General features: G+C 39.9%; 1 protein-coding gene across 2 annotated transcripts; it reads right to left on the bottom strand.

The window, feature by feature from the left end:
* Nucleotides 1–12,217: 12,217 nt before the first annotated feature.
* GDAP1 (ganglioside induced differentiation associated protein 1) lies at nucleotides 12,218–20,583 on the bottom strand. Of its 2 annotated transcripts, XM_086609405.1 has the most exons (6): nucleotides 20,533–20,583; nucleotides 20,072–20,264; nucleotides 18,652–18,825; nucleotides 15,540–15,634; nucleotides 14,959–15,073; nucleotides 12,218–12,600 (listed from the first exon to the last, which is right to left on the bottom strand). In XM_086609405.1, the coding sequence occupies exons 1-6, from the start codon at nucleotides 20,581–20,583 to the stop codon at nucleotides 12,218–12,220; spliced, it is 1,011 nt and encodes a 336-aa protein (XP_086465531.1). The 2 variants fall into 2 exon arrangements, with proteins under 2 accessions (XP_086465531.1, XP_086465532.1); XM_086609406.1 differs by lacking the exon at nucleotides 18,652–18,825 and having other exon boundaries at nucleotides 20,533–20,568.
* Between the last annotated feature and the right edge of the window lie 6,509 nt (nucleotides 20,584–27,092).

Raw genomic sequence — 27,092 nt, 5'->3', positions numbered from 1 at the left:
GACATTTCTGGTACAAGGGAAATTGGGTATGACTGAGCCATGAAAGCTAGAAATCAGCTTAGGTAAGAAATTTCAATCATCAGAAGTGAGGTTCTGCTCTAGCTTTGCAATAGATGAGGAGGGGACAAAAAGCCAAACTTATTTTAAGACACAAACTGACAGAAAAGTCTAATGAACAGAAAAGGTGTCTTGGAAGAGGAGGAGGGATGACTTTACGTGATGAATGAAACGGTGTTTTTCCATGGCAGTAGTTTACAATTTAAAGCACTACATATTGTGAAAAAGGCCAGGACTGTTCTGAGTATGAATGAGGAGTCTCTATATTCAAGACCTTTGATCTTTGATCTCTGCATCCAAATGAGGACTTGGGGGTGACCCTGAAATGGACGTTTTAAAAGCACTGGTTCAAAGACTTGTGAAAAGGAGGAGGAAATGGAGAAGTTTCAGGGCAGATGGGAAATGTAGGTTAAAAAACTGGAAAAGCAGCAAAAAGTACTTGATAAAATGGTGCCTTCTTAGTGATAAACCTGAATTGTGTCCATTCTGCACTTTGTCTTAGGTGAGGAACTGAAATTGGCTTGTTGAAATTCTTGCAGTCAAGATAAGCAAGGGAAACAGCGCTCTGAAACTGAGCATTTCTTTATAGATGTCTGATCCAGAAGATCAAAAATACTAGGCTTTTTCCAAATCAGCTGTGGCTCCAAGAGGATGCTTCTCAGGTACCTCTCAAAGCAGGACAAATTTAAACAAGTTCTTAGGATGTATTTTTTATTCCAAAAAATGAAGTAAGCAACTAATAGAATGCTCTCCTACACTTGGTTATAACCAACCATTAAATGGTGAGCAGGAATTAGTAATTTCAGTAAGAGTAAACAATAACAATGAAGGTTCATGTTTCTTAGGAGAAGAGGAAAGGAAAACATAAATAAGGGACTTTAAGGAAGCACATTTCTATACCTTCATAGCGTATGTTATACTTTCCCTGGAAATTAACACAGGAAAAAGAGGAGTTCAAAAGAGCTGACGATTTCTTAAACAGTCTACGCTAAGGATATAAACTATTGCAATGAGGAAGAAGAAATAAAATGTATGAAGACTTCTCTAGGCAGATTAAGAGTTCTCTAATGTCCTCAAAATAGAAGGAAGCATCTGAATAAGGCCAAATTACTATCAGTATTAATTAATAGCATAAGGATATAGGCCCAGTTCACAGAATAAAATCTCTTGCTCTTGTCAGTTATGTCGAAGGTTATCATGTCGAAGGATAGTGTTAGCTAAAATATGAAGCAGAGACTACTCATTCATCATTCTCTGCTGTACTGCTTCTGTTATTGGTCTGGAGAAGAGTTTTTCAGAAATCATACCTCCTCATCCTCCTTACGTACACCATATCAGCCAGACTCCAGAGACTGAAGGAAAAATAATTTATCATATATAAAAACTCCTAGTTTTAAACACAGTCATCAAGGTTCGTATTCAAACAGAGGTACTACCATTTGGAAAACTATCTAGTGTTTTTTTAAAGCTACATGAGCAGACAGTGTGGAGTCATTGCCACTTGAGAAAATTATGCAAATGTCTTACCCAAACACTGCTGACCATAAACCATGTACTTGTACTGAGCTCCTTTCGATGAAGCACAGTGGCTACACTTCATCAGTAAAAACTCAAGTGTAGACATGCAAACCCCGTAAACATTTGGCACGGCTGGGCTAGAAAGGAAAATTCCACCATGCGCACTCATCTCCTATCTAGCTGTCTCTCATGTAGCACAGAGAAGAGTAAGACAGTTGCTAAAGTAATACATGTAGGTACTTATTAGCCTTTTCTCCAGCTTGAGGAATGAGGCAACTCACGTTCCCAAACAGCTAACTGGTTCTTCTTTTTTTTTTTTTTTTTTAATCTATCCTGCATTCAACATTTCTTTGCAAACACAGAAGTGAAAGCCTTAATGTACAAACTACAGAAATAAGCACTTGCAATTCTGTTGAGCTTTCCACCTGATGATGTTCTGGAACAGTGGCAGCCAGATTGAAAAACTGTTACAAAGTATTTCAAATACTTCTTCAGAAGTCTCATTGAACCTAATCAGGTCACTTTCATGAGTAAGCTCAGTAAGAGATTTATGATTGGTACCCAGTGAAATCATTGTCAAATGTTCAATCTAATTTTTAGATTGTCTGAATATAAGTTTCCAAAGATAAAACACAGAAAATGTCAGTGCAACTGTAAAAGAAAGAAAACTTTCCACAAACTTTTGCAAAGTGAAATTTCTGCTTTTGGGTCAATTGCCAACCCATCGGATCGATCACAGCCACACCATCCTGTCTCAGATGTGCCCAGAGTATGCAATGAATTTAAGGAATTTTACATGTGAAAAGGACCTGCTTCTCAACCTTACCTGCATACGTTTCTCCCACATGAAACACATTATGTATAATAATATGGACATCAACTGTGGGCCTGATTTCAGAGGTCCTAACTGCCTGCAGTCTTACTGAGATAGGTGGGAGCCATAAGTTCTCAATAGCTTTGAGAATTAGACTGATATGTTGTCATAGACAGTCACAAAATTTTGATTGTGTTACAAATGAAGTATTCACAGTATTAAATGGATCTCTGCCACTTAAGGTCTGGAGAACTGGCATTCTCCTTTGCACATTACTGTAAGAAACTTTCAGTTATATTTATAAGTGATGAAATTGGAGCACAGAGTGTTGAAGAAAGGTAAAGTTAGAAATATGCTTGTATTTTCCTCATGGAAAGCTAGGAAATACCAAAAGTACCTGTCATATCAATTACAGATAACATCAAGCACCTATTATTACCAAGAACCTTGCTTCAGAGCATATAAAGCTTGATAAATTCTTCACTTCCTTCAGCTCAGCAAGCAATTCCTTTAAAGTGTTCAAGGTCAGGCTGGATGAGGCTTTGAGCAACCTGGTGTAGTGGAAGGTGTCCCTACCCATAGCAGAGGGGTTGGAACTAGATGATTTTTGAGGTCCCTTCCAACCCAAACCATTCTATGATTCTATGAAATTAAACCATTTGGGCAGTCAGAGTCAGTATGCGCAACACCAAACGTCCTCACATAAAGCACTTAAATATAATTTATGGCAGCACTGATACAATAGGAAACATTAAAATAGACAATCATTTCATTAAAAAATAGAAGTCTGGCTAAGGTTTTGCCCCTCATTCTTTTCTTAAAGAGACACTAACCCCCTCCCAGTTTCCTTATTCCCATAGCCAAAGCTGGGACCCCAACAGCTCTGGTTAAATTGTTCAAAAATAAGAAAGCATTCTGGTTATGTTTTTCCCATTTGTGAAACTAGCTATTAATGTAATGCTATTGTAATATTACAGTTTTACTTTGTTAGTGAATATATCTCATTTACTTTTGTTAAGCATCTTCAAACTGCCAAACACTCAGCATTACAGAAGTACAACATATAATCGTGACATAGTAACATTAGACAATGTCAGTCTCATGCTCTAAAATCCAGTTCTGTGGTTGAATGTCAACAAGATGCAACACTGCACACAGCGCCCACAGCCAGCAGGAGCCTGGGGAACTGCAGGTTATAGGGCAGAGAGCCCAGATTAGAAGCAGTCCTGTACAAATAAACACAAGATGAAGGACTTCAGTGTAGCTGAACAAAACTACATTTGAGGCAAGGTCCTGTGGTGAGATTAATTATAATACATGTAAAAGCACAAAATTTGTTAATACCTAATAAATCATTAAGAGAAGTAAGCAGGGAAATGACTTACTGCTATCTGAAATTAGTGTTTTAAGCTGTGGCTGAAATACAGGGTATCTCATTAAACAGAACCATTATTGAATGAGTCAATGAACCATGTAACAGTAACGCTTGTTTCCTTGCATGTTGAACCCCCAAAAAAGACATGTTCAGATAAGGTCACACACACAGTAAGCAAAGTCTCTACCTGTTCATCAACAGACTGCATCCTGTGATTGCATCTCCCTCATGACAGTATTGCATACATTGTAGCGTGGTACTCTGTCACGTGTGGATTTATTCTTTATTTAAAAAAACAAAAAAAACAAAAAAAACACACAAACCAAACTATACCAAAACAAAAAAAAAAAAACAAACAAACAAAAAAAGCAAAACCAAAGCATCAACCTTAGGGCCTGCTGATGTAACTTACCATTTCAGGTCCTCTTTCTGAGTCTCCATTACCATCTTTCCCATCCCTTTTCTCTCCCATAACATAATGGTGCTGAAGCATGCCAGTGTGAAGTGTTAAGCTAAAGCCTGCATTCCAGAACTAACTCCTGCTAAGGTGAGAATTTTGCCTCTCTTTTGCTGCCCGTCCTCCAGAGAAGGCTCTCTTGGTGTTTCCTTTATGTAACATCATTTTCTGTAAGAACCAAAAGACCTTTTATAATTTCAAAGACCAAGGAAAGGTTTCTGGTCTTTATTCAACAGAGTCTTTAAATAATACTACTTAAATAGTAGTCAACTTACTCTTTAATTAAAGATGCATTACGGAAACTTCATGGTTGATCTGACCGGCATCTTGTCTCTATTCTCTCTGCTCTGCAGAGGCCGTCTTTGGACTGCCTTGAGAATTGCAAACATAAACTTCCAACACTGGCTCTAAAATTGTGAACATCCTATTTTCTTCCTGTGCCTTTAAAAGCAAGATATGAATATGCTTTTCTTCATAAATACATCTTCAAGCCATTCTCTAGACAAATATAAGCACAAGACACAAACTTTTCCTGATTCCAGGTCCATACATAGGCCTTTGCCAAAGCTTCCCTGGGCTGAAAAGTGATACAGCCATTTGCAATCCAGCCTATATAAATGCTCAGGTACTAAACAGAGATGTTGGGGACTCATTGGCCATCTAGCTGTGCAACCAGCTTGAGGGATTTCTGACTTTAAGCACTGCCACTTTTTGTGTTGGGTTCGAAGCTTGGTTTGTTTCTCCTCCTACATCTTATACAAGGCTGGTGGATCACAATGAGCTTCTTTCAGTAGCTGCTGGACTTCCACCTCCATGTGCTGCTACAGATGTGGAACCACAGCCTCAGATGATGTTACTGGTGCTGTTCTGCCAATCATTGGGAATATTTGCATCTTTCCCTTTGCACAGGAGGATCCTGAGAATTTCTTATAACATGCAAGAAAGGGCAGAACTTTTATCCAGCATGATATTCCCAAGAATATTAAGTAAGCACAGTTATTTTTATTTAGTTTAATATATATAACACTCATAAAAGAGAAATCTGTTATCTTTCTATTTACTGGAGCTTCCTTGTATCGTGGTCACAATTTGCTGTTAACAACAGAAAAATGAAGTCAGCTATAGCTTTTTGGTTCTCTTTCAAATCCAAATAATAAAAAATTTATTATGCTGTTCTGGAATCAGTCCTAAACATACATTCTTGGACTTGTCTTAAAAGAATTCTTTAGTCCAAAAATAACTCCATATTCCAAAACTTTTGATTCTGTACATGCTGCCCATATTAAAAGCTTAAACAGCTTTTAAAAGCTTAAGCTCCGCATATATCCTTTGTTTCAGAAAGGTATTGTGCAGCTTTCATTGTCTCTGTAACAAATAGGTTGATTAAAACAAAACTTGTCAAGGCAAAGTTTTAAAATGTGATTCATGGCATAATGACTTTAAAATCAAATTCAGATCCGATGTAAGTAGATGCATCACTAAATTTTTTGTAACAATGACTCATACCAGCTCTGAATCTGGCTCTTTGTTAGAAACTGAAATCTTGATACCTCCATTACTGCAACATTGGCCAATTTTGTTTCCTCTGTAACTTTTAGTGGCTTCTGTCTCTGTGTTTTAGAGCTGTATAAAATTCAGCACAATGGAAGAGTGCACAGCTTCTTAAGGCACCAGATTTGGACAAAGAGCATCTGGTCCAGACTTCCTGTGAGATCTTTGTCTCTGGAGCTATTTCTATAAAAAGATCTGAAAATCTAAGCAATGGGTCCTTCTACTTTTACTGCCTCTGGCTCTGGGGTGCAGTCCAGACGTCTAGTTTGGTGTCTAGGCTTGTGACAAGGTGTCTGGGGAAAGTTATGCAGTTCAAAGCAGCACCTTTCCGAACAGTGGTCCAAATTAAATATCTGTATTAGGAAGCTGGCTTCATTGTGCATTCAACAGACAGAGATTCCTTCACAGTGTTTCCCTCCACTGACTTCAGTTATATAGTTGAAGTGAGATAGAACAAACACGTCCCACGAGCAGGAATCCAAAAGCCTCTCTCCACCCGCAGAGGAGCCAGCCAGAGCTGGACCAGAAGAAACAGTGATGGAGCTTCTCTGGACACTTTCTCCTCTGGCTAGAGCCTGGAATTCCCTCCCCTTCACCAAACCTGTGTTACACACCTAAAAACGTTCCTTCTAAGAGGTCAGCATTTGCTAACAGCTGGCTTTTAAACCCAGCTGGCAAGGAGGTTGTGTGGCAGGCCCTGCTCTCCATAAAGTTGCTGAGTGACTGGCAAGCTCGGTCCTTCATGTGTTCAAACTATCTTTTGGAAAAGGTAATGCCTCTGACTTCTGCAAAGATGGACATGTTTTGTGCTGATAAAGAGGGAGCCTGACTCTGCAACTTACTGCATAGGGCGCATATCTATGAGGGGAGTTTTTTCTCCCTACTTCTGGGCTTTACCAACTTCAATACAAAGTGGGAGAGGAGGTCTTCGCTTTCTACAAGGTGAACACCTCAGCCAAGTGGCAGAACCAGTGGTCTCTTCACACCTGGTCTGGCCCCATGAATGCTTGATTTTCTGCTGCATAGGGAAACACAGGCACCACCTGCTTAAAGGCTTGAAGTCGGTAACGTTTCTGAAACAAGCCCTAAATAAGCATTTTTTGGGATGATAATTGTTTCTCAACAGCTAAAGTTTTTTTTCCAGTCTAACCACAGGAGCATTAAGCTTCTGATCCAGATGATCAGCTAACAAGAAGCACCAAACACATTGTGCATATCCTCAAGTCCCTACATTCATAATGTTACCAATGTTATCAAATACTACTATAAACATTCTATGATTCTATGATGCTATCAAAGTAAACAAGGACAGACAGCAGCTGATGCTGTTTCATGTTGAAACAGTGAAGATGAACACATCCCTACACAAAAATATGTCGGTGACACAAGCAGTCTGACTTGTTCCTTCTCCACATGCTCCCCAGTTCTGCTGGAAAATCAATTTCCTTTAGAGAAGCTGTTTCTCTTTGGTTCTTCACCCATAGCCAGGCGTGCAAAGAACTTCCTCTTCACTCCACTCTAGGCTGCTGGTGGGTACTATACCTGCATTCACACAGGACTTAGACAATGTTTTCAGTCCTACAAAGGATCTCAAAAATTGCACATAATAAAGCACTGAGTTTGAACCACAAGTACAATTCTCATTGTGTTAATTTGAAATAAATCAATAAAATTTTCATCGTTTTAGCTTTGGAGCTGGATTTTAAAAATATAAATAGTATAGTAATATACATAATTGTCAATTAGCTATTTTTAGTAGAACAAATATGAAAAGGATAAATAGGGATATTATACAGAATATATATAAAGTAGATTACTGTATATAATGTAGATTAATATTGATTTATGCTATTATGCATTAGTTTACACAATACACTTTCACACAATTATTTTTGAGTATTTTAAACTGCAGTAAAAATTAATGCTGATGTAAAGCTAAGATGGAAATAGTCAGGAGTTCAACTCTACGAATTCCAACAGATTCTTCCCACAACACTAAGCTTATCCACAGCTTAACTATTTTATGGCGCAACGTTTTTAACTTCACTTTAAATAAAGCACTATGATTGCAACTTAGAAAGAAAAACAGAAATAAAAATGCTACTGAAGTACTGTATGAGTGAGTTAACAGTATTGTAAGAACTCTGGCTCCTGGAATTTCCTGAGTTTTGAGTGCCTGACTTTGTGACTTGGTACTGCACCAAAACTAAAAATTTACTTTTAAAGAAAAAAGGGGGAAAAAAATTTATTTTGTTTGGGATTTTTCTACATGCTTTTGACTTCCTTAGCACATCTTATAAATTGCCTAAGTACAACCTTACACCTCTTTGTCCAACATCAGCTAAAAAAGAGAGATAAACTTAATAAAGCGGCCTCAGTACAGACTAATCTGTCATATGCCTTATTGCAGAGCACAGTATGCTCCCGTTAGCTAGATCCACTACTTTTCACCTACTTTCTGTCTACTGCTATCTCTAATCCTCAAGAATTAAGGCATGCCAATCTGCTCACTAAACCTTAGTAGCTCCTTATCCTCATAAAATTAAGACTGAAGTAAAAAATGCCTTTAAAAACGTGATATAAAAAAGCGGACGTACGGCTCTGTGAATCTGGATGAGGTATTTAAACTTCTTGTACTTCCCTTCCCATTCACTCTTGCTCCTCTTGTCTGTTTAGACATAAGCTTTTCACAGCAAGGGCTCTATGTATACTTCTCATTATGCTGACATCAAGGCTACCTCAAAGTTGGTCCATAGACCACAGGTGTCATAATCTCCTGAAGCTCAAGCTCTACCAGCTGTCTACCTGATCCTAGCAGCTCTGCTGACTTTTGAAATACCGAGAAGAAATTCATGCAGGCCTCAAGTGCTGTTGTCTATTTCTCCGCTTAACAAGGAAGGAGGTCCAATGCAGAATGCTACTGTGCAAGATGAAAAGAAGCCAATCAAAAACCACCAATGGCCAAACTAACACTGGTCGGGGCACACTGTTTGGTCTCATTAAGGACAATGTCAGCATGGACACAGCTTACACGCTTGTCAAGCACCTTATAGAAAGGAGCCCCAGCTTCTGCAGCTCAACAACATCAGCTAAGTAACAGGGTCACACTCAGAAGGGAAGTGGAGGTATTTTTGGTATGGATTAATTGCTAACACAAAACCTTCTTTAAATGGGCTTTTTACATTATTAACTGGCTTCTGTCAAGCCTCATGCATACACAGCTCAGACGGACAACCAAAGAAACTATCATTGTAACTGCTGATTCCAGACACATGCAAGGCAATCTGCTGAACACCTTTTAAACTGAAATACCAGAGGCATCTCTCTTTGAATAGCATCCAACTCCTTACAGCAACGCTGCGTGTGCTTTGTTTCACTGATACAGAAGACATAAACCAGTCTAGAAAGTGGTCTTAGAATTGATGTTTATTATGCAGGTCCCACATACAAAGATATGACATGAAATATATCTGATGTGTGATATGAGGGCAAACAGTAAATGAAAACCAGAAGATTGCTTGTGTATCCAATCCAAATAGTATTCAGAGGTACCACAGAAAAGAAAATGAGCCAGGCTGAAAAGAAACTTTACAAGCACCACACAAAAGCTATCCTGCAAAGAGCCATATACAGCATATGTGCTTCTAAATCTCATCCTATTTTGAGGAATTTAATCATGGATTAGCCTTTTGCTGCCACCTGCACAGAAATCGATGTTGCACAGAATACTTCAGGGCAGAGAAAATAAGCAGGCTATCAAATAGTTCAACTGACAGACATGAATTGAACTAGGGATCAAAACTTTTCCACGGTAGAAGTTTTGTCCACATTAATTCCTGCAGACAAGTTTCATTGCTGTTCAGTGACATTCATTTTAATGTGAAGTATTATTTCAACTTTGCCCCTTATTTATCCAGTGTAGAAACTACACACAACCATAAACGACAGGTATCAGAGAACCAGCCTGGAGTAGACCAAAGCAGCTGTTTCAAGAGCTCTTGAGAGACTGCTAGTCTGATGAAGACGCTCACATCCACCTTGTGCCGAGATCACAAACAAAAACGAGTGTTTTCCTGCACATCCCAAGGCACATCAGGGCCCAGCCCTGGAGGACCACTGACATCTGGTGGTCACGTCAGTCCTTCTCAAGGACTGCTCGCTGAAGCGCAGAGACAACTGAGGTTTGAGAGGGGGAAGTAAAACTGTTTCATCAATAATTAGCTTGTATCACAGCCCATAGGGCTGCTAGCAAGAACTAAAGCGGCCCACCTCTGGGAATATAAGTGTTCTTATCTAGAACTAACATACTAAAAAAAAAAAGAGGAAGGAAAAAGTTAAATATGAATTAATTCTAAAGAAAGCTAAGTCATATATATTGAATTTTACCTTGACTTGATTAGATGATATTTCACAGATGGCCTGACAGAAATACATGCCAGGGAAGTATTAAGTTACAAGCGTTACTCTGTGCAAGTTTATTAACTTAGTGGAATTTGTTGGTTACAAGTAAATGCAGATGAACTGCAATATACAAACTGAGCTGAAGCTGCCAGCACGTTAATAGTATTGTTGGATTAAACTTACTCTAGAGATAATAAAGCTTTTCTAAACAGAGCACATTTAATTCAACAAGTTCTTGAGAACAACTGGGTCATGAAATAGCACTATATAAAACTGTCTTTTTGATAAATAAAGCATTGTTTCCTAGGTAAGATGTTTCTTATTACTGAAAAGGAGCAACAAGACGTAGGTCTTCTTTTGCTAGACAACTAGCGCAATATTAAATTACAAGCAGGAGTAGTCAACAATTTTATCCATTTTGATATCTGCTAGATGGTGGGACTGCCCAGACAGAAACTGCCTTAGTTCTCTCCAGCAAACTTGAGAGGATCTTCTTGACGCTCAAAGCAATTGTGTAGAGGCACCACAGCCACCAGCACTGGATTCAAAATGTACTTAGGCCTATTAGCTCTAGTTTTTGATAGGTGAACATTTAAAGCTATGTTTTGCCTGTTGCAATTATCTACAACTTGTAAACAAAACTCTGAGACTTTCAGACATTCATCAAGAATACAAAAATCTTACTGTCATGAGAATTTTCAGCCCTTCTCAATTGCCTTCTTGCTGCAAAATGATTCTAAGTCTACTTTCAGCTATATGCACATTTCTCATTGAAACGGGAGCTCAGTTTAAACCTAATAAAACTCTCAGCATCTGCTGAGTAGTGGGAAGTAATCAAAGTGTTTTTTCTACACTTTTCCTACATGCTACAACAGTGCAGCTTTGCAAAATTCTGCAGTATAAATCGTATGTCTCCAAATTGACCTGTATTTTTCACTTACCATCACTGAGACACCTCTCCGTAAGTAAACAGATTGCTAAACTACAGTTCCACCTTCAATCTAGGCCACCTAACCAGACTGAAAGATAGTGAGCAATTTTAAATTACTTCCACAAAATGCATTGTTGTGCATACGTTTTCTAGCTGGCTGTGGCACGTTGTGGGCAAAAATTTCATAGAGGCACATGCAATTGCTAACACAGCCAAGCAGTGTGCAAAAAATAGTGCTCAGTGGAAAAAATAAAGGGTACATGGGACACTAATACAGAGACAACTGTATCAAGCCACCCCAAGGAAAGCAGCTAATGTGCACTGAGAGAGTTTGATTTGACTCAGCCAGGGCTCGCAGCTGAGCTGGGTACCTGGCTGGGCCAAAGGCGACCCAAGAGGTTTTTGAAAGACAAGTGTCAGGTTTTTCACTCCCATATGTATTTCAGCAGCAGTTTAGCATCTGTTCACTGCTGATGCCTCTGGAGAATTTCGCTCGTGTGGCCCACAAATCACTGGTGTTCATATGTGTTTCAGGTCTCTTCCTGTACTGCTGCATGATCATACAGTGACAAAAGTGGCTCCACAAGACTGCTTTTTGACACATTCCTAAAGGTCCAACTGCAAATCAATAGACATTAATGAGTACAGAGACATTCACTCCCGTACACAACAGGCACAGAGGCTATGTTCGATTTAAATCCTACTCCGAGCATTTAAAGTAAGTGTTATTTTCAGTACTTCAACCATGCTGGTTTCTGCACAGTAACTCATTTCACCCACAGTGAAAAGCTGTCACATTGCTGCATATCTATTAAATAAAAGCATTATAATGAGGTCAGCTACTGGGTAAAGGAGACAATAACCACTTTAACAAAGCACTGTCACAGCTCTTACAGGTCCTTATCTGAAAAGAAAGTCTCTTCTTTCTGTTGTTGTTCCCCCAACATGTATTTTCCACAAATATCTCGTCATTACCAATCCAATTATACAACAGCAGGAGACAATTACTGTGTGACAACGTTCTAAGTCACAGACATAACCCTTCTTCTACTTTTACGTTTTACTGGGGATATTTTCCTGATGCCTTCCACTCACCATCAGGGACAGACAGGTCTAAAAATAATTTTGCCTGGTTCTAATGGACAGCATCACGTTGGCAAACCTCTTCCGAAGACACATGAAAGCAAGATAACCCACTCCCGCCAGCACGCTGACCAGCAGGGTGGTGCCGAGAACCCTGGGCGCCCTTTTCTTGGCCACACGGAACGCCGTTGGCAGAACGGCCGAGATCAATATATTGTTGACGTGTCCTAAAACTTTGTAAAAGGCTTTTCTCTTCAGGACACGCTCATAATAGGCTTCCAAGTTGGGCCGCTTTCCGTTTCCCCAGTTTCTTCTCGCTAATCCCAGAAACTTCAGGCGATGTAATGTGACGGCAAGTGATACATCTGCCAGACTGAAGAAATCACCACAGAGCCAAGGCTGATTTTCATCTTCTAAGCAGAGATAAAACATGAAGAATTAGGAGCTAATGGAATACAAGTATACGCAGAAGCCTCCATGGGCTAACATTGAGTTTAGTGCTATTTCAAAATGCTGTCTAATAAACACCACTAACACTTCAGCTAAGATATGACTTTAATCAATGAACATTTTACTAACCCCTGTCCGTTCTTCACATGATATTCTAAAGCCTTAGGCTCAGCACCTTGACCTACATTTGTTAAGGAAAAAAGAGCGCATTTCAGGTTCATAAATTAAAACTCACAGTAAATGCTTATTTTCCTGAACTACTTTTCTCCAATCTGGATTAAATTAAACAGGAGTGGAAAGGAGGAAGGCAGTTTAGCTTTTACTGAAAAGCTACCACTTGCCTGAAGAATCTATCGTCTTGCCTATGTCACTCCGCTCTATGGCATTCACTCAAGAGCTGCTAATTTGCTGGAGACTTTCAAGTCAAAAAGAAACGGATCTGACAACCGACAGGCACCAAACACACCAGCTCAGCGAGAAGAAATTGTCTACTGGTCCTTCCTTTGTGCCTCTAGACCCCAAACCACAGGGGTTTTACACAGAGAAGTTTGAGAAGCGATGGGATATTCACACTGGCCACCACTAGTGAGGAGCACAGATGGAGGTCCCAGGCTCGCTCTCCAGTCAAAGGAAAGAGGTGAATCTTCCTGGGATGGCTCAGAGCAGGCACTGCCAGGCAGCATCACCCCTCTAACTTCAGTGATCTAGACCATCATTACCTGAAAGGGCTGACCTGTACTGACTATATCAAGAGCTTTTGAAACCCAGGATATGAAATTTGGTAGCATAGCTGCCACCATGAGCACTCTGCTCTAGCCTAGATCTCAAACAGGACTACAGCATTCCCTCCTCATTTGCAACCTTGTGCAGTTCTTCCCACACAACAGGCACACAAAGCTGATGGCATGAACATTCAGCAGCACCTCTGTGGAAATGGAGAAATTTTACATTGTCCCTTTCAACTCATTTGCCACCAGAGGCAAGGAACAGTTTGGCACACCGCTGGTACCAGTCCATTTCGATCGATGCAGGTCTGGAAGAAAGGCCTCTGTAGAGAATGAGTGTATCCTATGTTGCTGAGAGGATACCTGGGGATTCATCCTGTGCATTGAGTAAGTAAGACGATGAAAAAGAAGACCAAAGAAGCTAACCTGTGTGAAGGAAAGATGCCCACAGTGGCAGCAGCAGTAAGTGACTGAGGGATTTGAGCAACAGCAAGAAAAGCAGAAGTTCAGAGGTTGACCAGGACCTGGAGAAGCATTGCTCACAAACTTCAAAAATGTGAATACCTCAGACAAAATTCCAAGAGGGAGGTAACAGACGTATGTTTTACTAAATCCTGTGATCCTGGAGGCTTTCATAAGCTCATCAGTATTGCATCAGTTGACTCTTTGGAAAGGCTATTTAGCAGAGAAAGCAAAGGGACTGCTGGAAATAGTGACAGACCTAGTTTGCTGAACAAAATCCTACCACCCTTTGTGAATTAAAACATTTTCTGTGACTCTTTAGCTGTTGAGACAGTAGAAAATTTAACCTATATTTTCAATCACTGGTTCAAATCTACTATCTTGATAGTAACTGATAATTATTACAACAGCTATTTATAGAGTCAAATGCAAAGAGTTATTGATTTGAGCAGATGCAGTTGATATTGACTGATGCTCCACGCAGCTCCCAGTGAAGTCAGAGGAAGGATACCTATTGGCACCACTGGGAGTTGGACCAGACTCTGAATAAGCAGAAGACTCATCCAATGTAAACAAAATTTGACTTTCATTTGGGTGGACAGCACGTAAACACCACTGCTTTCCAAGAGCATTTCCAAGAGGGTGTGAGAGGGGAGGGGTTGCTTAATGATTAAAGCACTTATCCAGATTGCTAATTCTGCATATACCACAAACGATCAGCACAGCATTTGCACAAGATTGTAATAAACCTGTCTTAAACACTAAGGTCATGATCAATATAGTGAACTGAAGCCTACAACTACAACATCAAGAATAACTTCCTGTAGTTAAGGTTTTTCTTATTTTGTTGATAAAATACTGCAAAATTGTGCAGCTAATTATACTCACTATGCTGAAAATGTGATCAAGCACTGTCCTAAGACAGTGAGAACTGACTGACAGCAACAGTAAACTAAACTAGCATTTAAAACAGAATTGATTCCTTCTGTGATATTAAGTATAAGTTAAAATAAGTATATGCTAAAAGTATCAAATCAGATACACTAAAACCAGTTCTATAATGGTGCTGTCAACAAGTTACTCAGTCTCACCAAATGTAAGCATCAACAGGATTTAGCAAGAACAGTTTCTTACCTGGTGTTTCCTCATTTCGCCGCTGCAATTCAGTCTCAACCTGATCCAAAACTTTTTCCAGTTCATCCAGTATTTTCTTTAGGTATTTTATATTATCATGATCCAGCAGTTTAGACTAAATATACAGACAGGTTAGTGTTTTACTCATGGTACAGGGTTTATACACTTTTATCAGAGAAACTTTTCCTTAAGATACTACAGTGCTTATTCATCAAATACGACTATTTTCTCCACATAGTCAGCTGGGTACCATTTGGATACTGGTGACAATTCAGATAACAGAAGAAAAACATCAGAGATGCGAGACATCGAGGTTTGCCTCACCCTGCAGGGTGCTCAACAGCCCAACACCAGCCCTGAGGTGTACTTATCTTTGAAGTCAGTGGGACCAGTCCAATACCTCAGCACACACCTGAAGCGTGTAGCTGATCTGGGGGACAGACTGCTTCATGCCTTGTAGGGTTAAACCACTGCATGACATTACTGGTAACGACAGGTGAAACAAACGTTTACGTCGTGACAGGAAAAATGTGACACTCATAGCTCATAATAAAAGGAGGGAATACAAAGAGTTTTCTTACTTTAAGGCGCTTCTGTTTTGCTATATAGGCATCCTGAAGGTCTGGATTTTCTTCCGCAAGTTTCTTCAGCTCTGATTCCGTGTTACTTATTTGGCCTGATACAAAAAAAAAAACAAAGGACGTTAGGTATCCAAAGGTACCCATAATGGAATCCATAGGAACTGATCAACGGCTTGTGTATGAATTTCAGATTTTACTGATTTCTACTACATGCATATAGCCTTTTCTCTCCTTAAAATGGGGCTTTACTTAAAAATGCCATACTTACAGAACTAGAATACCAAAAGACAGGGAAAAATAAGCTATCTTCTAAAAATAAATATTTCTAGTAGTAAACTGAGAACAAAAGAATAATTACAGGGCATGAATCACCTCTCACTTGTACTTGATAATTAAGATTAGTTCCAATTAAGTCTTATAAATTAAACTGATAAAAAATTATTGCTAGAGAATAATGAACTCACTGTTTTATATATTCTTTGTTCAACCTGACATGACTCTGAAAGCCATCTTTCAACATACAAATTAAAAAATGGAAGGATGTAATCATACAACTAAAATCTTACATATGCCATTAATTACTTAATTGGCTTTGGTATGCATAAACATAATACATTACTGGCTGGTGACTTATTATATCCGGCACTATGAAAAAGATCAACTTTTCAAATCCAAAAACTAAACTATCAGGGACAAGTTTGAACAAGCAAAGGAATTGTTTAGGAACATCCATGAGCTATTAGAAAAAAAGGCTCAAATGAAGAAAGCAGGCTATGCTTTAAGTATAAAAAGGTAAGAAAACATCCCACCCAATTTAGACAAGTAGTAATTTTAGCTCTACCTATATGAACATGTGTGTGTAAACTGACAACAATTTATACCAACTAAAAGCTAGAGGGGAAGAATACATACAGTCAGCAGAACACAAGACAATGTTGTAAAGTGAACTGTAATAAAAGCACTGACTATTACCATGTGAAAGCAGAAAAGCTATCAATAAAGCCTACAAGTAAAGTACAACTGTTCAATAACCAGTTAGCATCCACATTTGGAGGAAAAAAACCCCAATCAGACAGTACACTGATATAAGAGAATAATTTGTGTTACTTCAGTAAAAATAATAATTCTAATTACTCTTGCTGAAATTATCATTCTCAAGCTCTCCAGATACTTCTTTTTATAAAAAATTATTTTTAAATAACCATTGATCATTGGACCAGCAACATTGACTTCTAAATATTTTGCAATGCTCAAGAAGTTTCCAGCAGACAGAAAGAAAACTAATTCTGCGCTGATGTTTTATGAAGGATAATTCATGCAACTATAAGGAAAACTAACTGCCTGACTTCACTGCTGACAACATAATGGTGTGGCTAATAAAAGAATTGACTTGCCAAAAAATATTAAGGAGGAGGAGAACACAGTTTGTTGGAAATAGAACTTCTCAAACTAACACAGTATCCTCTTTTATGATATAATGAATTTGGTAATAGTGTAGTTGTATTACATTCTAAAGTCTCTGCAGTATTTGACTTTGTTCTATGGAGCATTCTAAAAATCAACATGATACAAAGCACTGAATCTGACAAAAAAATCAGAGATCTCAGAACATAACTGTAAAGTGGGTATTGCCATCCAGCCACCTTCTTGGGATGCGATCCTTGTCCTAGAACTATCTAGTTCTCTTGCAATACTTAGAAGGAAACATAAAAACATTAATCAAATTTTGCCATGGCACAAAGACTAGAAGGGACATAAATCAAGAAACAACATGGCACTGATATCCAGTGGTCTGGACTGGGCCTAAGCAACCAATCGATGTTTCAACACAGTCCAATGTAAAATATAAATTGAAGCAAAAGATACAGGTCATGTTTCTTGGCGAGAGGGCTCCTAGTCTGCAAGCAGTTCTGAAAAGCTAGACTGAGGTCACGATCCATGACCAGCTGAACAAGGATTCCCAGCACAGTTCTGTGGCTTAAAGTAACACTGGAGTCCTTGAACATAAAGACAGAGAAAAAAAAAACAAAACAATTTATATCCCTATCTGACACCAAAGTGAACAGAATCTGCTGTCCAGTTGTGGCATCCAAACCCAGCACTAAAAAAAAATAAAAAAAAAGAAGAGCTATGAGAACTGAAAGACTATTTGCCGAGAATTTTTCATAGAATGTTGTCTAAACTAGGTATTTCTGCAAACTACTGGATATGAAACAGGAGTTCATTTCAGAAAGTTCTCTGTTATAAAAAGGGGACTGGGAAACATAATCCACAATTATTTCCTCTGCCCTTAACATCTTTTTTCATGGGAAATTGGTATTTATATAAAAGTCTATCAGGTAAAACACTGATCCCAAAGGAAGTCAAAGGACATTTTACCACTGATTCTACCAGACCACCAGTTCATCCTTTATCCTGATTCTATATTGTTGCATTATTTGCACTCAGGATTCTGGTTTAAATTGTGCTTTAACAATTTCCATTGGTATGATGAACCCAAGCTACTCGCTTCTTCACTTTTTCTCTTTCTCCCTAACCCCAGCACCAAGCTGACACTAGTACATTCCTCAAACAAAAAGGGTCTGAGGATTCTCTTATAATGTGTTAGATAAAAAGATTCTCTTTAGTTGAAGCTAATCTGCATTTGCACCACTTTGAGAGGAAAGCAATTGCTTTAATTTAATAGGTAAACTTATTACAAGGTTATAAGCACAAAAAAAAAAGGGTTTCCTTCAATGTAGTGGTTCAATGAGAGCAGTAATAGAGCTGTTCCCTAGAAATTACTTTATAAGCATAAACAGCAAAATCAGAAAATAAAATACTCACAGCTGTCACAGCTGCCATTTTCTGTTATGCACAAGAAGCACATTTTCAATTATCAGACAAATTAATTCCACAGACACCTCAAAAATGACACTTCCTCCTTCCCGTTTTCAAATCATAACAGATTCCAAAATCAACAAAATGTATATGCACAAATTATCAAGGACTGCAACTAAAGCTGGAAATCTGCGCTCTATATATTTCTCCTTAAGATGCACTGAAGACACAAAGTGAATGTAATGCAACATCCTATTAACTGGTAGGCATTCCGAGCTATACTAGTACATACTACGAATTCTGCTGGTAGCATAGGCTGGAATCATGGAGTCCACAGTTAACTCGGGGTGCAGGATGCAGCCATGAGTGTAGGCATCCATAGGCAAGGAGTCTAAAAGCTCTCTATAGTGTTGCACCCTTGGATAATACATGCTTCCTTCTTCTGGCATTAATCTTGGTACTTCCTCTGCAATACAAAGTTTAAAAAGTTAAGAAAAGAAGAACCATGTAATTGTCCAAAAGCAGTATTTCCAAAGTTACGTCGGTTACGTCCAACTGGCACAGACGACAGCCACAATTACGAAAGCCTCACTTGTTCCCCACCGTAACTCAACAGTGTTATACAGCTCAGAGGAACGTATATACACATATTTCATTTTAAAACATTTGAGTACTTCCAATTCCTATGCAGCAACCCACATAAACATATATTTCAGAGGCCTTCAAATCAGAAAACTGGATTCAGCGTCTATTTTGTATTTCTAGGAATGGGTGACCACGGCACACAACCCTTTAGCCATCTCAGGGTAAGGCATAACTGAGGTTCCAGTGAGTTGTTACAGCTGAAACATTACCACAGCTGCAACCCTCTAGAGTACAGGAATCCTGCACAAAGCACAGTTAGAAGTATTCCTGCACACCACTGAGTTTTACCCTGCTCTCCATCTGCCTGGGCCCTGACTCCTCATTCAATGAGAACACCAACATTACATATTACGTTTACCCAACGATGAAGTTTTTGTCATGCCTTAGAAATCACAGTGCTAAACCCCTGCAATGCAAAATGCTGACTCTTCACAACTAAAAAAATACCACTATTTCCTTCAAAACTTGAGGCAATTTGTTTTCTGGCAATATAGACACCAAAAATTTCAAAGCCTACACGTGATCACCTCTGAGTTTTTTCTTCCTAGTTTTCTACCTCTTCACTCCATTTTGTCTCCAAAAATAATTTACTCATTCTACTTCCTTTTTCTGCTCAAGACTATTCCGGAATTCAACATCTTTCTTTCTTTTTTCTCACAGAGAAGCCGGACCTGCCCAACAACAGCAGTTGTGCAGCCCTCTGGCCAACATGTTATTTTTCGCGGCCATTTCCCCAGAGGGTCAGCACATCGCAGCGCTGCCACTACTGACTCCTCCATCCTTCCTGACTCTCCACTGTTCCTGAAGGGGTAAAGGAGGCCAGTGGTGGGTTTTTACTTACAACTGTTTGTAAAGGTGCTGGAAGGCCTTCAGCTCGTTTTAAAGGAACATGTTTTTACCCCATACCACCAACTATTAGGACAGCCCATGTACTTGTGAAACCATAAACATTTTCAGGTCCTGAACGAAGTAACATGCAGAGATTTGCAGCTGACCCCAACGTTGCTGCGCGCTCACGCTATGGGTAAGTGGGGAAAGATTTCACACCGCAACACCTATGGGATTACCATCTACAAACGTTGCTTCAAGATAATCGATAATCTGCGTCGCCTCGCAAATGATGTTTTCCCCATGGATCAGGACAGGTACTTCTCCAGAGGAATTTAAGCGCATGAACCACGGTTCGTTGTGCTCGCTCAGCGGCAGGTTCACATCGTGCTCTTCGCACTTCAGGGCCTTTTCGGCTATCGCCAAGCGCACCTGCAATGGCACCACGGGGGTTACACCCGGAGAAGCGCTCCCCGGACAGCTGTCCCCGTTCTGCGGAGCCAGCCCGGCGCGGGCGCGGCCCCGGCCCCGCCGCGGGTCCCGGCCCCCCGCGCTGCCCTCCCTCCTTCCCTCTTTCCCTCCCTCCCTCCCTCCCTCCCGCGCAGCATCCGCCGCGGGCAGCCAGGGGCTGCCGCCGCCCCGGGAGGAGGCAACGCAGGGGCTGCAGGCCGCCACCCCGCGCCCCCGCCGCCCCCCTCACCTTCTGCGAGGAGAAGGACTGCGTCCAGTGGTACAGCACGAGCGGCGCCATTCCCGGCTGCGCTGCGCCGCGCCGGGCGGGGCAGGCGGCCTGCGCGGGCGCGCAGCGGCAGCCGTGCCCGCCTCGTGTCGGCCCGTTCTTGGAAATTAAAAGAAGGGGACGGCCGGGGGGTGCCGGGGACACCTCCTTCTTCCCCCCAGCCTGCCCCCGCACTGCTCAGAGGACGGCCCTTCCTAAGGGGAAATCGCCTACAGCATCTCCTAGGGAAGCGCAGAAAGATGGATGCGCAGGTAAAAGGTCACATGGCAGGATTTCCTCTTTTTTTTTTTTTCTTGAACAAGTATTTTCACTATGAATTTCAGGGGCATTGGCATCACGCTTTTGGGGACAAGCGATAGATATTACCAGAAGACATCCTGAATTGGACCCCATGAGTATAAACACTCTATTGCAAAATGCACTTAAGTTATGGCAAGAAGAAATAAAGCTCTAGAATAATATACACTTCTTTTGCCTCCAGATGTGCTCTTTCACTCTGAAGCGATAAGGCTTTTCTTTTTTTTTTTTTTTCTAGACAAAAATAGAAAAAATTAACAGTTTTGGAGGATTTTTTCCCTGTTTGAAGTAGGATCCTGAAAAACATCTGATAACCAATGCCAGCTTCCGTCATTAGAAAATGCTGCCTTGATATCTCACACTGGAGATAGAAGGTGCAATTGCTGATAATAAATGCCTTATTCATTAGACACTATCTGCTGCATGAGAGAGATGAGCAAACTAAAAACCATGGTGAGATTAGACAGTCCAGAACATTGTTCTCTTCATCCTGACTGCTCAATCTGCAATAAAGGCAACTACTTCAAGTGAACCTGATAATGCACTCCCACGTGCAATTTCTATGTACCAAATGAATCCCACCATTAGTGTCTTGAAAACCTGAAACTACTATGTCGAGAGCTACATCCCAATAACAAGTACATTTAATTTTAACGGAAATTTTGACTGATGTTAAGGAAGGGAAGGGATTTAAGTCACTGAAATAGACAAAGTAATGGATAAATCTTGTAAATCAAAAGGGATGAAACAAAGATCCAGGTTCTAGACCTGCAACTGTTCACGTGAGTGGGTCCAAGGGCAGCCCTGTGCCTTCCCCAGAGACAACTCCCAGCTAGAGTCACAAACCGAATAATCTCTTCAGAAGGTCAGGCATGATGAGAGGGTTCTCACAAATCCCAGCTGACAGTAGTCAATGTGTTACTGATGGTAAATCCTACATTTGGGGGAATTTAATTTAACTGTAATTCTTCAAAAAGTTGGAGAATGTGCTTAGAATAATAAGAATGCAGTCAATAGAATGAGAGATATATAAGGACTGGATTTACTTCTCTCCAAAATACACGTCTAAGGTAAGAGTGCTGGAATACCCTCTCATGCACTAGGGCTTCAACAGATGGCTCGCTGATACACAGGTATTCTCACAGGTCTTTACATGGGCTGCTGTACAGTTCCTCACAGCTAGGTCCTACAGGATCTCAAGGCAAAGAACTGAGTGCTGGATACCTCAGACCCCATTTTTTGGAATTTACATTCTCTAGACACTCTTTCAGGTTTTGTTTGGGGTTTTTTTGTGTCTTAATTTTACCTTTGAAACAAAATGGTGTCGTTTTGTCAATTACCAGGCAGGCTACTGCTCCCTTCCAATTCTCTTGTTCAACTAATTAATGTAATATTAATATTAATTAATATTAATAAATATTAATTAATTTGATATCAAACATGGACTTCTGACCTCAGGTTATGATTCGTTACCTGCCTTAGATGCCTAGAAAGGCAATGAAAGGTATCTATTTTCTAACACCATAAGGAAAAAAGGCCCAGCGAGAACAGCATTTCCTACTTCAGATCTGTTTGGTAGCAGAGCGGCTGTCGTCATACTCGGCTGTTTCTCCTCCCCTCCATCTACTCATCGGTATTGCTACCAAGTACCACCAGTATCCGCCCGTGTCTGGCCCTGTCCGGCTCGGCAGCTGCGGAGAGCAGCAAGGGAGGCTGGCGGTCCCCAGCCCGACAGAGCAGCTGTTCTCCCGAGTGACCACACGAGGCCTCCCTTTTCCAAAAATACGACACAAAGCACCTTCTCCTTCCAGAGATGCTGGAGAATCATAGAATGGTTTGGGTTGGAAGGGACCTCAAAGATCATCTAGTTCCAACGCCGCTGCCATAAGTAGGGACACCTTCCCCTAGATCAGGTTGCTCAAAGCCTCATCCAACCTGGCCTTGAACACCTCCAGGGATGGGGCATCCACAGCTTCTCTGGGCAATCTGTTCCAATGTTTCATCACCCGCACTGGACAAATTTCTTCCTTAGATCTAATCTAAATCTACCCTCTTTCAGTTTCAAGCCATTGCCTCTTGTCTTGTTACTACACACCCTTGTAAAAAGTCCCTCTCCAGCTGGAAGTACTTTCTTGTACAGCTTTCTTCAGGTACTGGAAGACTGCTATAAGATCACCCTGGAGCTTTCTCTTCTTCAGGCTGAACAGCCCCAACTCTCTCAGCCTGTCTTCATAGGAGAGGTGCTCCAGCCCTCGGATCATCTTCGTGGACCTCCTATGGACCCGCTCCAACAAGTTCATGTCCTTCTTATATTGGGGACCCCAGAGCTGAAGGCACTACTCCAGGTGGGGTCTCACGAGAGCAGAGGTCGATGCCTTTTTCTTCGGGATGAGCAGCTATTCATCCACCTGTTTGCTCCGTAGCCCCTCTACCTTCTCCTACAGGAAGAAAAGCAAGCAGAAGGGCTAGGTTATGAAAAAGCTCACAGCATGCTGAAAAACCTTGTTCCACTTGCGTTTACACAAAGCTTTACACTTTAACTGAAATGAAAGTTAAGTCTCCGTAAACAGAGACTACATGTTTCTAATGTATAAATGTAATGAACACAAAAGCAGCACAAGGCACAAAGCCACACAACTGCACATCTGATCAGCATTTTGGCACATTGCCATTGCAAGTAGATCACCAGCACTGTGTGATAAATCACTTTTCTCACCATACTGATATTCTTGCCCTGTTTCTCTATATGAGCCTCTCTTGGGCCTCTTTTAGCATCCTATACTTGTTTATAAAAAATATATATACATCCATATACAAGTTTTATTAATGCACATATTTTTACATCATAGAAAGAAAACAACATTTACAGGCATTATTAATAGATAAGAAGTACCACAATCAAGTTACTAAGCTGATGTATAAATTCAGTCAAAAATCTGGAAATCAGTATTCTGGTTGTTTTCTTCCTTACTTCACCACTCACCCCATGAAACTGTCAGGAAACACCTAGGCCAGATTTGTCATAAAAGTTAGTGTTGCCACTAAAAAATGACACTTTCTTTCTTATGAGATTAACTGTTTGTGCATATTTAAAATCAAGTTTGATTAGATTATGGGGAGGGGGAAATCTTTTGCTTTTTTGACAAAGCAAATGGCCAGAGCCATTATAGCTGAAATTAGCTGGATTCTGTGTATGCATCATTAACAGATGCATTGGTCCAGTTCCAAGTGCAGAATTGGCCTAACTGACAATGGTACCGGAGTTAATACTGGTTGGGAAAGTAAGATGGGTTCTATTTGGGACCTTCTGTCATCAATAGTTATTGGCTAAATTCCAGTTGCAGACGCTGCACTACTGGTGATGACATGTGTCAAAGAACCCACAGCATTGAATTCAGATACACAGGTGAGATTTAATTTAAGACACAAGAACTGTCCTTAACATGACTGATGAATTACACATGCAACCCTTCAGAAACAGTGAGAGAGCAAAGTTACATCTTGATAGTCACAGTTGAGACTATCTATGCCCTAACTTAACTGTGTATAAAACCATGGAGGGATGCCAACCCAAGTAATTCTAGATAGCTGATGCATATTCTCAAGAAATATAATTACTGAGTTACCATTTTATATCTAACAAAATCCATCTATTAATAGAACTTATTTAGGCACTTTCAAAATTACTTAACATATCATACTATATTTTCTTCAGAGATTTCACCACAAAATTCTGCCAAAATTTGCCCTAAATACTATAGGCCAACCTGTTCCATGCAGAAGGAGTTTCATATGTCAATATTTCAGAAATACTGCTTAATATTTATTTTTTCCATATAAAATTATTCTTAGTAGTTCTTTAGTAAGCCTATTTCAAAATAGTAATGATTGCATATATTTCTAATTCTTGAGATATAACAGAAACATTCATTGTTCTAATGCTACAAAAACTTCAACAGTTTTGACAATTGGAATAAATTTTCCTGAAATATCAAGCTTTTTAAACAAGTACAGAAACACATTTAATATCTTTACATAAGGTGCAAAAAGAGCAATTTCTTAGCTATAAACTTTAAAATCCAGGTGTTATCATTTCAGATTCATCCCGTCTATCGCTCCTCAAGCTTTTATACGAACAGCATCTTCAAATTACAGGCTGAGAGTTGGGGTTATTTAGCCTGGAGAAGATAAGGCTCCAGGGTGATCTCATAGCAGTCTTCCAGTATCTGAAGGATGCCTACAGGAAAGCTGGAGAGGGGCTTTTTACAAGGGTGTGTAGTGATAGGACAAGGGACAATGGCTTTAAACTGAAATAAGGGAGATTTCGATCGGATACAAGGAAGAAATTTTTTACATTGAGGGTGGTGAGGCACCGGAACAGGTTGCCCAGAGATGTGGATGCCCCATCCCTGGAAGTGTTCAAAGCCAGGTTGGATGAGGCTTTGAGCAACCTGGTGTAGTGGAGGGTGTCCCTGCCTGTGGCAGGGGGGTTGGAACTAGATGATCTTTGAGGTCCCTTCCAATCCTAACCATTCTATGATTCTATATTAGAAAATCTAACTTATCAGCCATATTCAACAGATATAAAACATGGTGTTGTGTACTTGCCTGTGTTTGTTGTCCCTGTGTATACATGTAATATGCTGGCTAAGGAACCTGATGATTACTAGGCTATTAGGAACAATTCTGTACCATAGAATCATAGACTGGTTAGGGTTGGAAGGAGCCTCAAAGATCTTCACTTCAACCCTCACTTCACATGTCCATCTTCCTTCACATTATCTTAGATCTGTATCTCACAAGAGTAAAAATTCTGTTGTAGATTTCTCCTTTGCTCTGTACCTCTGTGCACAACATCCAGGTGCTGATTTTCATACTGGTTTTAATCTAACAGCAATGATATTTTATTGAGCAAAGATTGCCATCATGTTACATGTTTGCACAGCACTGTTTAGCACATTGGGTTTTGGCTGCCTGTTAAAAGGCACAGAGTACCACAGCACAAACAATGAATGTAAAAAAAAATTATCTTCTAGCTATTGTCTGTGCCCAAAACAGAGCATGCAACTTTGAGCTAGTGTAATAGATTACTTAGATGCTGAAACGAAGTCAATCAAAGTTAGCGGGGTAATTGTACTGACTTCAATGGGTCGTACATTAGGTCTTAGGCCTGTTCAAATTCTACTACAATCACACCACAAGATATAAAGATTCAGCAACTGGGATGACAACCGAGCATCTGACAACAGAAAGACTTGAGAAAATCTAAGGGGTTAAATACAATTTTGTAAAATGCCCTTTGAAGTCTCATGCAATATTTTCTTTGACTGGAAAATAATTTTAAAAGATCTTTCCTGAAAAGTTATAGAAATCAGATTCTTTGGTCCATCCCTAAAACAAGCCTAAAGTTTAACCATTTTCAAAAATTTCTAAAAACTTTAGTTACACTTTTTATTGAAAATGTTGTGAAAACTTTCATAGGTTAATTTGTAAATGAGTTTAAACTAAACATCTGATCTTTTTCAGCCAATGCTCACAAAAATACTTTTAAAATACTTTAAAGGGTTATCTTGTACTTCCAAACACTTTCACTGACAAGTAAAAAAATAGCTGCCACTGAGGAAGAGCCGTTACTTTTAACAACATTAATCACTAAAACAACACAAAAACATAGTTCTTATTTATATAAGGAAATTCTTGTTTCTTCAGCTTTAATTCTTGCTGTTTGCTCATTACTTTTGTGCAAGCCTGGACCAAAAAACAAACAGTAAGAGGCAAAATATTTCAATTAGCTTCCTTGAAATCTCACTTCATGAGACAGTCAGACATCCATGTTACATGGAAGTCCAAAAAAGTGCTCTCAAAAGCTTAGGTCACCCTCTGTTCCAGAGCACCCTGCGCCAGCACAGCAACACGGACGAAGGCTGTTCTGCTCCAAGCAAGTCGCCCTGCGTCATCTCTCGGCTCCACATCACCACAGGAAAATCATCAGGGCTGGCTGGGTAACTCAGCTCATGATTGCTTGTGGAAGAACAGGGGCCATAAGCATGGGTAGAATATTATCTCTTACTGAGTAACATTATTTTTTTTCCCCCAATCTAAATCACCTAAATTATGCACTATTATTGCTGTCTTTTCAAATTATAGTCTGGCAGAAACAAAAAGGAAACTGTAGTGGTCAATTATAATATATCAATTTACTGTGTTTACAGACTTTTGAAAGC

The sequence above is a fragment of the Tauraco erythrolophus genome, chromosome 3, assembly GCF_009769465.1.
Source record: "Tauraco erythrolophus isolate bTauEry1 chromosome 3, bTauEry1.pri, whole genome shotgun sequence".
In the NCBI taxonomy this organism is placed as follows: Eukaryota; Metazoa; Chordata; class Aves; order Musophagiformes; family Musophagidae; genus Tauraco; species Tauraco erythrolophus.
The sequence above is the reverse complement of the archived record's forward strand: the minus strand, read 5'-3'. Positions and strand labels throughout refer to the sequence as shown.